At 38.6% G+C, this 13,897-nt stretch overlaps 1 protein-coding gene and 1 long non-coding RNA gene across 4 annotated transcripts in view; one reads left to right on the forward strand and one right to left on the reverse strand.

Annotated features, from left to right (window-relative positions):
- LOC310632008 overlaps window positions 1-7,009 on the forward strand; it is an 11,771-nt gene extending 4,762 nt beyond the window's left edge. For 2 of the 3 annotated variants that reach the window (XR_014490753.1, XR_014490755.1), the window contains one exon: window positions 942-7,009. This is a non-coding gene — a long non-coding RNA (uncharacterized lncRNA). The remainder of the gene's footprint in view (window positions 1-941) is intronic. The other variant, XR_014490754.1, reaches the window with a different exon arrangement.
- A 105-nt stretch (window positions 7,010-7,114) lies between these two features.
- The window catches only part of PNPLA2 (patatin like domain 2, triacylglycerol lipase), a 54,676-nt gene continuing 47,893 nt past the window's right edge, over window positions 7,115-13,897 (reverse strand). The window contains exons 8-9 of the mRNA XM_083348848.1: window positions 10,111-10,233; window positions 7,115-8,259 (exon numbers count right to left, since the gene is read on the reverse strand). Coding sequence (XP_083204974.1) covers window positions 7,995-8,259; window positions 10,111-10,233 — 388 coding nt within the window. The 3' untranslated portion in view covers window positions 7,115-7,994. The remainder of the gene's footprint in view (window positions 8,260-10,110; window positions 10,234-13,897) is intronic.

Here is a 13,897-nt window from a genome sequence, read left to right on the forward strand (position 1 = left end):
GTCTGATTTAGCAGGATCTTACTGCTTTTTTCCAGATGAGGAAAGCAGCAATTTAGAGTGCTGCAACTTCCACCCCTTTGGGGTATGTATACAACATCACAATGCACATATAAAAGGATGGGGCTTGCATGGTGATTCTGCTTTAGTCAGTCTTATTCCTCCTGCCCTATGGATCCCAATGGGAAAACTTAAGATGTCTTATGTATGAGACATGAAGGTTGAGTTGTAGGGGCACAGCACATTTGTATGATTAGGTAATAGATGGAAAAAGGCCTTAAAGGTAAAGAAGGAAATTTAGCATAGCACATACAGCACTCTGTTTTACTCAGATCCTGTCAACTTTGACTGTGGTCTTAACATGATTCAGAAGATGAATGTAGCAACTGACAATTCTTTCAGAAGGCAAACCATATATTGTTTAGCAGCTCAAGCCAAAGAAGGAGCATATATCTTCCAAGAAAGACTTGTAGAAAGAAAAGTGTACAAAATACTACTTTCTGGCAAAGGAATGGGTATATTGCAAACATTTGCTATGGCAGTAATGTAAAAAAAATGCATATATATATATATGTGTGTGTTTGTGTGTGTGTGTTTGTGTGTGTGTGTGTGCATGCGTGGATAGATAGATAGATAGATAGATAGATAGATGATAGATAGATAGATAGATAGATATAGAGATATATTTGTCCTCTGGCCAATTTGTGCAATTCCAGATTCAACATTAAGAAAAGAAACTAAGAGTCAAACATGATTTTTCCTTGCCAGTATCCTGCCAGCTTCTAGACTGTATGAAATAGTGGCTGGTAGCAAAAGAATATGTATTACTGGCTTTACAGTCTCCAGGGTTCGTGCTGGGCTCTGTTCTTTAATCACAAGAATTGCATTTTTAAAATTTTTCTCTATATTTGCCCCTTTTCCAATTTGCTTCCTACCAATGCCAGAGCAAACCTGAGTCATCCTTCTTAGATAAGCACCAATTTGCATCGTCCTAAGTGTTGCCACTATCTTCTCATTAGGTGGCCAAAGTCTCTGAAGCTGAAGCCAAAATTCTTTGGCCACCAATGATAGGAGAGGACTCCTCGAAGAAGACCCTGATGTTGGAAAAAAATTGAAGACAAAAAGAGAACGAAATGGCTTGAAAGTGTTGACGCAATGAATATGAATTTGGGCAAACTCCAGGAGACGGTGGAGGATGAGTGGCCTGGTGGACACAACTGAACAACAACAAAGTTCTGCCAAGGTCAAGCTTTTTTCTCAAGTCAGTTTCTCCTCATTCTAGAGATGAAAAGCCCCTGAAAATACAACATGCCAAATGAAATAAAGCAGATAAATTATTCTTTATCCCTGAATTTCAGTATATCAAAAAAATGGTTCACAACTCATCCCCATTAAATTTTTAACTAAATTTTTGAGGTTTCCTTTAATAGTGCACACCTGTCACCAAAATCTGAGTACCTCAGGGAACACCTGCTGCCGGCACAACTTCCCTGCGCCCTGTGCATTCCCACAGAGGGACTCCTCAGGGTGCCACCGATCAGAGAATGTCGATTGGTGGCCCCCAGGGGGAGGTCCTTCTCTGTGGGCGCTCCGGAGCTATGGAATCAGTTGCCGGTTGAGCTCCGGATGGCGCCCGATCTTCACTCCTTTCGCCGCGATCTAAAAACATTTTTATTCGAACAAGCCGGCCTGGCCTGATGGGGGATTGGTGGGGTTTTTATAAATGTATTAATTGTTTTTAATGGGCAACTATTTAATCTTCTTTTAATATTTGTAATTTTGCATTTTATTCTTGCCCTGTTCACCGCCCTGAGTCCTTCGGGAGAAGGGCGGTATAGAAATAATAAACTAAACTAAACTAAACTGGTAGATCTTAATTCTCTCCTCAGAAATGATACTTCAAAATAGATCGAGGGATGATGCTGGAAAATTTTGAAGTCAAAAGAGCAAATAAAAAGTTACACAGCATAGGAAACCTCAAGCTTGTGAAGTACTATGTCCATAGTTGGTGAGAACTCTTTATCAGTTATGGTTTATTCAGTGCCCCAAGATTGGCAAGCCAGGATTTTGTGCAATGTATGAATCCAGTTTATATGAAAGTTGGTTTTGCTGATAATGATGTTTTATTTTGTAGATAAAAGCATGTATGTTACTTCGAAACTTTAGTGAGTTCCTGGAATCAGAATGTTGTTCATCATCATCTAAGTCATGATAATGCAAGAGCTTGTTTACATTAGATATATGCTGCTTTTTATAATTTTTCCCCATATACCATTATCTGTTTTCCATAACTTAATCACACATTAAAAATTTCTTATATTGAATCCGACCTTCAGTCAAGTGGTCATGGCTTTCTAACCTTTCAAGAAGGTATTTCATAATTCTATCTGGAAATGGTGGTGGGAATTAAGTATGGATATGTTGTACAGCCATGATAAGCACTTCATACTGTGTCTTACCAACCTTCACTTCTCGTAGATTGGAAACGTCTAGCAATGAAAAAGATAGAGTCAGATGGAGTTCCTGCATTCATGATTTGATCTTCATGGCTAATGTAAACTTAGGAATAACATGGCAGTAGTGACTTGATGAGGAATCCAGTGAAGCTGAGTAACACCTGTGGCTGTAAGCCCTAATGGGTGACTGTAGCAAGAGCAACTGTGAGAATGGTGCAGGACTACAGATCACACAAGGCATCTTGGAGCCACCCAGTTTGCCTCTTGCCAACTGGATCAAACACACCTGATTTTCAGAATCAACTGACTGTGGCCACACAAAGCATGAATAAATACAAATCCACATTTCAGTTCAATAGGTTTAGAAAGTATTTTATTAGATATATATTTTAAAAGGACAAATAGCACATTTCCAGTAAAACTCACATAAGGAACTGAGGGCTTGGATAATGCAAAGCATAAAGAAAATTAAGTTTCAAAAATGACTATTAGAATGCTTGTTTAGTTTTCCTCACTATGCTTTTTGTTTCTCTAATGCAACAAAAATAAAGACCTGTATTATTTAGAAGTGCTAAAAAGGAGCTAGTGCAATTTGACCAACAGCATCAGATCATGATTGTCTCCCACTCCCGAAATACCATTGAGTTCTTACGTTGAATTTCTTTTCTTACACAATGCATTCTTTGCAAAGAGATTTTCATTTTTTACTTGGCATGTTGGGTTGTCTATGGCTTAACATCAGGGCAAGGTAAATCAGTTGCTTCTCACAATGATTAATTCAGCCTTGGTGTCAACAATTTAGGAACTATTAGAAAATTCAAGAAGGTAGGACAGAATGTGAATAGCAGAGGGATCAAGTCCTCAACTTACAATCATTCATTTAGCCACTATTTGGGTATCAATTGCACTGAAACATTGACTTATGGCTGGTCCTTGCACTTACAACCACTGCAGCATCCCCATGGTCACATGATCGGAATATGGCCGCTTGGCAACCAGCATGTATTTATGACAATTGCAGCCTCCCAGGATCATGTGATCTCCATCTGCAACCTTCCCAGTTGGCTTCCAACAGGCAAAGTCAATGCATCATCCACTTACTAAAGCAACTCACTTAACAACCATGACAAAATGGTCATTAAATTGGGCATGATTCACTTAATTGCAATGCTTAGTAATAGAAATTCTGGTCCAAATTGTGGTTATAAGTTGAGGACTACTATAGATGCCATAAAGATAACAGCAGCAGCAAGCTGTAAATTGTTTAGCTTTCTAAAAAAGGCACTGTGGAATCTTAAACTGTGCAACTTAACAAGACAAGCTTTTCTTCCATCAACTTCTGATGTAATCAAATGCTGCTTTTCAGCTTGACCAAATTTCTATCTGCCTTGTCAAACAAGGTGATGTACGTTATCAGTTTATTTCAAGAGAGTTTTAAATCTGATGCACCAAATTCTTTTTAAGAAATTAGAGAAGGCTGGTTGGTTTTACCCTGTGGATACTTTGTTGGTTGTAGCTTCTATTTTCTTTTTATGATGACTAAAACTAAAATCAGTTGGGAGCATTGTCTGCATCAATTTTAAGTTTCAGAATTAAAAGAAAATCAATGTACCTGAATGTGTTTTTGCTGTCAAACTCCAATACCTGTTGCAATAACATTTTTTGGTACTAACATGTGGACTTACATTTTTAACATATACATATAAAATTAAACAATTTTATATTTTGTTTTATAAAACCAACTATTTTTAAAATCCTGATTATCTTCAAGGAGGTAAGAGTTAGCTAAAAAGAGGACTGTCTAAATTACAGTGTATTAGCAACAAATAGAATCTCAGCATTACAATAGCTGCATTTGAAGCAGCAATAGCAGCTTACGTTAAAAAAAAGACTAATTGTGCAATACATTTCAAAATAGAGTACAATGTTGAATAACTTAGTGGTTAAAGACATGCAAACACTGGCACATTTTCAGTTAAGAGACAACAAATGACATTCACATTATAGCTGTATTGTAAGGGGTGCAGGGGAACTCTGGTGCCTATTATTAGAACTCAAAAGCAAAATCAGGCTTTTCCAACTATTTCACAATACCAGAACATTTTCTTCTAACAAGGTACTTTGCAGAATAAGCAGACAATTGTGTACTTAGCAAAAGAAAGTATCTAGGCACTGTTGTCTTTTATGTGGGGAAGCTGAGATGATGCAATACCTATGGAACTTACTTGGGTTAAGATACTTATTCCTTCCTCAGCAGAGTTTTATAAAAAGGATCTTTTGCGCATAGGTTTTGCTAATAGAGGAAACGCTTCGATTTTGCATATCTGTTTTATATCCTTGTGATTATATGTAGGAAGTAGGCAGCATGAATCTTTGCATGTGACAGCTCATTCCAAAGCAATTTTAACAGCATTTCTTCCTCCAAAGGAAATTTCTACTTTTGCTCAGCCTCTTCATTTTAATATTAGTGAAGAGGGAGGGATAGGACTTTTCTTTTCCTCTGCACTAAAAGTTGGTGGCTGCTGTACTTACTCATCCAAACATAGTAACATGGAAGAAATTATCAAAATTCAGTAGTGGTCTCAGAGACCAGGAACTGGATTCTGTGGAGGTGCTCTGAATGTTTTGCAATTTGCTACCACTGCTTATCTTAAAGGAAATATTGGCAGATAAAACAGTGTACTCTTGCCACTCTTAAGTATTTATATAACGTATAGGAGAGCCACTGTTCATTGCCAAACTTGATGACCACTCCCATCCTACCTGGTTGCAAAGTATTCATTCTTCATAGCACCACTTCTTCCAGTGATGTGTAAAGGAAATACTGGCGCAGAGATTAAAAGCAGACCCTTGTGCCAAACGAGTAGGCAGCAAAGGATTTTTTTTTCTGACAGCCTATTTTTATAAAATCATTTCATTCCCAACTGATTTTTAATATTTGTGCATGTTAATTTGTGCATATTTTACAAGTGAAGGCATTGCTAGAAATCCCACTTAGCGTATTTTGCTCCCAGGTTCTTTTCCTGGAGCAATGCGATGATCCTGGTTTCAGTCACTTTTAACAATTCTTTTTCCAGGAGAAAAAAAAGCATGTGTATCTCATGGGCTTTGCTAATATAGTCACTTATTGCTCATATTACTTAAAGTTAGTACTCTGTTGCGTCTACTAAGAGCACAAACACACTATATAATAAAGCATTTCTACTCAGATGTATCTCTCTCGTTCTCTTGGTAGTATTTAAAATTCTATTACTATGAACTTATTTCCAATCTTTATCTATCCCTCTCCTTCCATCCATTGAGTTACCTTTGGAATTTAACAGATAGTTCTGTATTAGGAGAAAAACAGAAGCGTCATAAAAGTGCAAAGAAAACCAATTCTTTTTCCTCCAAAACAAACGTACCCAAACTTTTTTTTTCCTGCAGCATCAAATGCTTCATTCTGTAAAGGTACAAAACCATAACAAGCACTCTACGTAGTCTCACACGCAGTGACTAGAAATGTGCCAATATCGCTATATGAGTGGAGCTCCTGCTTTCTGCCATCATAATGAATATCTGCCATGCTAGGTATACAGTAGCAGGGGAAAAACAGCAGCAGTGAAAGAGGAGGTCAAGTATGGTACTGGTGATAATTAACGATAGACGCAAGACAGTCGGTAAGGCGAGAAAAGGCTTGTGCATTAACCAGAGTGCTTCATCTTATGCATATATGGCAATCAGGTAACCGCTGTAAAGAAGGCTTATGAAAGAAATGGATAATGTATACCAGATATCCTTCTTGAGCTATGTGTGAAGGGGAAATACTTCTATGTTAACCTACCAACATGAGGGTCTTTTTCACAGTTAATTTAAGGAACCAGCTCCACTGGTTTAGCATGAAAAGATTGAAATAAGGATATACAGTCAAATTCGTTCAGCAGAGAGCCTGTTTGGTCTGGTGGTTAAAGCACCAGGCTAGGAACCAGAAGATTGTGGATTCTAATCCCACTTTAGGCATGAAAACCAGTTGGATAACTTTGGGACAGTCACTCTCTGCACATAACATCAGGTTCAGGTGACAAACCAGTCAATCAATTCCTGTAATCTGAGAAAACGTGGACTCTGCACTAGAGGGGGGGAAAGTGCTAGGAAGGGGGGGGGGACCCATTTTGTTCAGCTGACTTACAAGCCAACCCTGTTCCTCCTCTTTATGCAATACCATTACTTTCCATACCTGCAAAACTATTACCTCCTTTGGGGCCTTTGACTTCAGACCCTGCTTATTTCCATCTCAGTGCAAGACAATTAACTTCCGCAATTCTGCTGAGCAGTCAACTTCCCAAAGGGGCCACATTCACTGTTGACACAAGTGATGCGGATCCCACAAGCCAACCATTTATATCAGAGCACCTTTTGGCTTCTGGATTTTAAGAACTTCACAGTCCTTTGCAACTAGAATCAAAAGCTCTTTTCTTCTTTCTCAAACTGCCAACTGATCCAGTCACAAACCATTTCAAAACATACATCACACCAACTTAGCTGTAACTTCTGTCTAGTCCAGAGGTAGGCAACCTTGGCTCTTTTATGACTCGTGGACTTCAACTCCCAGAACTCCTGAGCCGGCTCAGGAATTCTGGGAGTTGAAGTCCACGAGTCATAGAAGAGCCAAGGTTGCCTACCCCTGGTCTAGCCTTCTTGACACCCTTCTGCAATTGTACAAGTTAAGATTTAAGATAATTTAAAAAAAATAGTTCATCCAAATGAGATGGGAGCTAAGTACACATTTCAAAACTTCCCCCCCCCCCACCTCATTTCTCCACAATAGAAGGACCTAGAAGCTGGTAGGCCATGAATCCCGGCAGTCTAAAGGTTAGAGGCATTCTTTACATATAACATAGAGGCATCCACCCAAATTTACAAGAAAATATAGTACAGGAAGCATAAGGTGTCTCTACTTAGAGTGAACATTTAGGACTGCATTTGGTTTAAGAGCTGATTTGGTAGCTCTTGCTGGTTTTTCTTTTACTGCATCATAACACGAGTGAAAATTTAGGACTTCATTTGGTTTAAGAGCTGATTTGATAGCTCTTGCTGGCTTTTCTTTTACTGCATCGTATCACAAAGAAGGATGATCCCAGAGGACTCAAGTCTAACAACAAAATCATGTTATAATATTGATTTAAAACAAAGAGGGATTAAAAACAAAACCTAGAATCCTGATGTCTTCTTATTCTAAATAGTCCAAGAGGTGCCCTGAATAAAATTCTTTTCACTTCAGCCCAAGCATCAACAATTTCTGTTGCAGTTGTCAAGTTATTTATACCACTGTCTCCCAGAAAATATGCAACACCCAACACATTTTGGTGGGTATTTACATTGTGCCAGTCACCTGCTTAGTTATGGCACCATTGCCTATTTTGTTATCAATACCCTGTCTGAACTGTGAAGGGAGGAGAAATCCCTCTGTGATTGTGAAAGAGTTCCATTAGAAAACTGCTAAATGCAGTCATTGCCCACCTCCTTTCCCCCTTCCCCCCCAACCAGATTCCGATGATTGTATTAAAAGAGCTGAAGGCTCTCTTCTGTACAGCTTGCTGGTGGATGTCTCATCTGCAACCCTTCTGATGGGAAGAAAGAGGCCTGCAGGTCCACATTGATGCAGAACAGCCCTAGCATCAGCTGGCGCTGGTATTCTTCCCATTTTGTCATAACGTCTGTTAGCGAGAGGCTGTTCCTTAGCCATTTTGGCAATGCTTCCCCACAAGCAGTGCCCAAAGGGATGGGCAAACTCTGTGTTTTTCGGAGTTCGAGATGGTAGTACAGCCTAAGAGAGAAAGAGAGAATTAAAGCTTCCCACGCTATTTTGGTAATTATTTAACACATTTGGGTTCCCAGTGTTGACATATAAATAAAAATGGAAGGGGAACGGAGAAGAAAAAAAAAGGAAGAGAAAGATGCAATATACGTCCCCTTGAAACTGCTCCTTTGCATCATGTAATGACACACAAAAAATCGGCAAGATAAGTTAACATTACAGAGAGATAGAAGGGAGGAGCAGAATATTCTCACTACTGACACCTTCCCGTTTTCTTGGCCCATTAGGAGAAAATACCATTTCAGCTGCATTAGTTTTGGAAGAAACTTTCAGAGACCTCAGATTAATGATAATCAAACTTCTAAGTTTCACTGAGAAAGGAAGGTGTACAGAGGAGACTGTGATAAGAACAGGTGCCTCTGGGAAAGAGCCTCTTCAGTGATAAAGTAGATTCCAAACTCCCAATAATGCTACCAACCAAGGGCTTGAGAAAAATGCATGTCTCCAGCTGAAACTATGATTGCTGCTGGCCGAGAGATAAAACCTAACAGTAACTTTGACACAGGAGTAGCGAAACTGCGTAAGTTCCCTAAATGGCACAACCCCTAGTATCCCTTGCTATTGACCATGCTGTGTGGGGAACATGGGAGCTCTCTTTCATAAGTACCTGGAGAGCACATATCACCCATGCCTGCAGTAATAATTACATTGCTCCTTCTCTGTGTACTGTGATCTACCGTTATTATCATGACCCTTGACAAGGAACAGGTGTGAAAATGGGCTGAATTTTTTATTTTCTCAACCTTATACTTGGAACCTCTTTCAATAATCCTATAATGACAATCTTTGAACAACCTGCTTGAAATTATTTTAGTTCGTTTCAATCCAAAATGTTTCTCAAAATGTAAACCTTTGGCTCCTCCTTTATAGCTGTAGACTTATAAAGCAGAGGTCTCCAACCTTTTGGGCACTAGGGACTGGTTCTGTGGAGAGAGGTTTTTCTGTGGACCGGAGGAAACATGTTTTTTGTGCGCTGCCTGCATCCCACAGATGGGGCTTTGCTTGTTTGTTCTGACCGGTTGCTGGCATGCCGCAGCCCGGTACCAGTCCACGGACCGGGGGTTGGGGACCCCTGTTGTAGAGTATCTTCTATTAGATCCTATATAACATTTATGGACCTTAGTTATTTTACACTTTACAAATTGAATTCAGACATGAAAGTGGATTTTTTTTACCTGATTTTGAAATGGATTGTACTAGGTTTTTTATATTTTATTTATGTATTTTTACTTATTACAGTAGAACATTTCTATCATGACGGTTAGCTTAAGGATTTTAGGACAAGTTAAAATCCATAAATCCACCATCTTAAACAATAACACAAAATAAACAATATATTAAAAATTAAAATAGCAATAACTATACCACAATAAAAAAAGCAATCACAGACACATAAATTGTGGTTGTTAAAGAACTTGGCCTTCAGAGAAAGGGCATTTCAAGGCTGGAATACTATGATAGAGAGACCATGTTCATAACTACTGACAGACTATAGAAACACAGCTATATTCAGAATTATTCTGACTGGGGAATGTGTTTTTTTTAATTTGCTCGTTATACATACTTAGGTTCCTATACCATTCAGCAGACTCTGGTTTTAAGAACAAAGCAGACAAACACGACACCTTAATCATGCATACCTGGAGCAGAATCCAAAGGAACCAATTTCAAAGCATGGGCAAATACAACTGCAAAGTCTCCCAATTCAATAATGTTATGGCATTAATTACGTAAAAGCGTTGTATTGTGCCTCACATTTCAGTATCTTCAGACATGTGAGACAAGAAGCAACCATCCTACCTGGCTGAAAGATGGCTTCCTAGCTTTTTCTTGGCTTTTCTCATGAAATAATGACAGACTTTCCGTGTCTGTTCTTTCATCCACCTGATGTCTTCTGGAACATCTGGCAGCCATTCAAGAAGTCTAAATATGGTTGGTAGGTGCAATGTATAAGTGTTAGTTGGAAAAAAAAAACCATGTTCCAATATTGTAAACACGATCAAATACAGTACAGCAGGTTCAAGCACTTAACTGAAATTTCTAACTAATCATCCCAGGATTGTCGTTTGTAGCAACAGGAAGTGCATGCATAAAACCCACCGTGCTAGAAAAGATCAAAGATCTATCTAGTCCAGCACCCTTTTTTCCACAGAGATTAACCGGATGATTCTTGGAAGAGCACACAGAGGACCTTCCACAGAGGACCTTCAGGACCATAGGAACATATTATTCAACAACTGCTATTCAAAATTATTCTAATATTAGACAGAATGTTCAGGTAGTGCTCGACTCACGTGACCGTTTGAAATTACAATGGCACGGAAAAAAGTGACTTGTGACCGTTGTTTACACTTACGACCATTGCAGCATCCCCATGGTCACGTGATATACATCAGGATGCTTGACAACTGACTCCCCTTTGACGGTCGCAGTGTTCTGGGACCATAGGATCACTTTTTGCAACACTCTGATAAGCAAAGTCGATGGGAAAACCAGATTTTCCTAGCAGCTATGTTACTAATTTAACAACTGAGGTGATTTACTTAACATGTGGCAAGAAAAGTCACAGTGGGGCAAAACACCTAACAAATTTCTCACTTAGCAACATAAATTTTGGGCTCAATTGTGGTCATACGTTGAGGATTACCTGTATAACTACTTTAATTGGAAGCATCACTGCTTCAGACAGGAAGGCGGTGCAGAGAGTGGTAAGGATGGCCGAAAAGATGATTGGCAGTTCCCTCCCTCCCATCCAGGACATAGCACAGAAGCATTGCTTGAGCAGGGCCCATAAGATTATCTGGGACACTACACATCCTCTTCACGACCTGTTTTCCCTGTTACCTTCTGGGAGGAGGCTCCATGGTATCCAAAGCAGAACATCCCAGTTCAGACACAGCTTTGTTCCATACAGTGTTAACCTTGTGAACTCTAAAGCTTCCTCCTTCCATTATGTATTCAAGATGGACAGTGATTAATATTTATATGTCACTTATATGTAAGGGTGTAGGTCTATACATATGTTGTATATAGTATGTTCAAATGTGTGTTCTGTATGTCTACACTTTGAGAGAAAGCAACTAAATTTCATTTTTAATGTGTGCCATTGTGCCCATAGTAAAAAAAATGACAATAAAGGTTATCTATCTATCTATCTATCTATCTATCTATCTATCTATCTATCTATCTACCTACCTATTTATTTACCTATCTTAAGGTCCACTAAAAAAAATCATAGGTTGCAGGTTACAGCAATGCATAAAGCTGTGATCAAAGTAATTAGAGCAACTCCTAAAATAGCACATGCCAATTAAAACTTGCAACACTTTAATTAAGCCGCTAAAAAACAGTGCTAGCATGAGAATCGGTCGTCAGAATTGGAAAGGTCATTATACACTGTATAGAAGCTACTTCCCTGTAGCATTCTCCCCATGTAACTGCAAAGTTATTCAGGTGCCATCAAGTCAGAGTCAACTCTAGGTAACCTCAAGTACTTTGTGACATCTCTCCAATAACATTTTGTAGCTCTTTCCAGGCCTGTTCTGTATTTTTTTTATCATCCCTTTGTCTTCCGCTTTCTTCTAAAAGCCATAAGCAACAATGAATACTATCAGTTATATCAAAGGACTGGACACTTTTGGGGTGTATTGTAATAGGTTATCTCTATGCATGCTTTATAACATATCGGACAGTCTCTTGATTTTTACTTATTTTCATGTTTGCCCTCTACTGAAATAGCTACTTCAACTGCAGCATCAGAGGACAAAAATCTGCTAACTCAGCTGAAAACTGACAAGGCCTCAGGAGGTAACATATTCAACCTGTGATCATTAAAGAAAATACTAAGTAGTGAGTTGCAGTCTTGGCAGCCTTTACTTTCAATGAAAAAAACAGCCTGTGATGGCTATTATTATCCTGATTTTTATAAACCCATAGACTACTTCAGCATAATTGCTGTCTTTGAAAACAAGCAGGCGTTGGCTTCAGAAAACCAAGCAACATCCTGGGACTGGCAAACATGGGGGCAATCACCTCAGTCATCCTCCTAACCTTCCCATTACAAGTGTCAGTGCAACTGCCTGCCATTTTGCTAGGAAACCCTAGGAAACCCTTGTTGGGGGCAATTAAGCTGACTTTGTAATAATGCCGCTTGGTGTGTGTGTGAAAGCCCTAATAAGCAGGCATATACATAGAATGAAGGCTACTGCTAAGCTTGTAAGCCGCCCTGAGTCTTCGGAGAAGGGCAGGATATAAATGGAATTAAAATAAATAAATAAAATATATCTGTTTGAATATATCAGGATGCATAAAGCACTTAGGGTAGACAATCTTAACTGGCCTTTTCACCCAGGAAATTCCTAGAGCAGGTATCCTCAACCTTGGCAACTTTAAGACTTGTGGACTTCAACTCCCAGAATTCCTCAGCCAGATTTGCTGGCTGAGGAATTCTGGGAGTTGAAGTCCACAAGTCTTAAAATTTGCCAAGGTTGGAGACCCCTGTCCTAGAGAACAACGTTTTCTGAACGAGAAATGATCCAACCACAGCAAAGGATTTAGGATAATAACCTTCAGCTGTGGGGCATGTTCTAATTCCTCTGAGGCAAAAATAAAGTCAAATGCATGTCTGTTTGTGTGCATCGGGCTAGAGACTATCTGGATGAAGCCTCAGCTGTCACATAGGCCATGAACAACTAAGCCTTTCCAGAATTCTACAGTATTGTGATGTCCATGTTTCTTGGAAAAGTTGAAGAAAAAAACAGGATGATGACCAGAAGCAAGGGGGATAAATTTGATTACAAACACAATGATTGGACCCTGAGAGATCAACAAGATCAAGCTTAGAGCATTCTGAGGAATCTATCCATGTGGTTGCTAACAGTCAGTATGATTGATCTAAACTAAACTCTAAAATTATTATCACTGTTTGAATGCATTTTGGATTATTCTAATGGCTATACTACTTTATAATCAATTAGAGCATCTCTAAGATTTGCAAAAAAAATTAATAAAGAGTTGGAATATTTCATGTTAACAAATTGATGATTGGGGTCTTAAAGTATTGTATATTATGATCTTTGATAGTATGATGTTACAAAGTTCAATGCAAGTTAAAGAAGTGAATGTATTTTTAATTAGATATATAAACCTTACAATGTATCGTGAAATTAAAAATTATGATATACCAAATGGGGATCAGCAAAACAAACTATTCTTCATTATTGGCAAGATAGTGTGATCCAAAATTTAAAATCTTGGATTGCCACTAAGTGTTTGCTGTCTCTTTATGAAATGATTCTCTCTGATGTAATATTATTACCAGCCAATATTATTCCATGCGGCCAAGATTTAATGAAGTGTTTAAAAATAGGCTGAAATATTTCATATCTATAGCATCTAGGCTACTGTTCTTTTCCTTGCTTCCTTTCTATTTCCTCCCCCACCTTCCCTTCCCCGTTACTAAAACAATACAAAAAGATGCACAGCATTAAACAAAGAAGTGAAATCATATGAAAAATAACTAGAATCTGCTTTGTTGTCTTTATGTGTTGAAGGGAAATCAAGACCCTTTTTAGAGCTTTTGGCACAA

Source organism: Vipera ursinii, assembly GCF_947247035.1.
Source record: "Vipera ursinii genome assembly, chromosome: 1".
NCBI lineage: Eukaryota > Metazoa > Chordata > Lepidosauria > Squamata > Viperidae > Vipera > Vipera ursinii.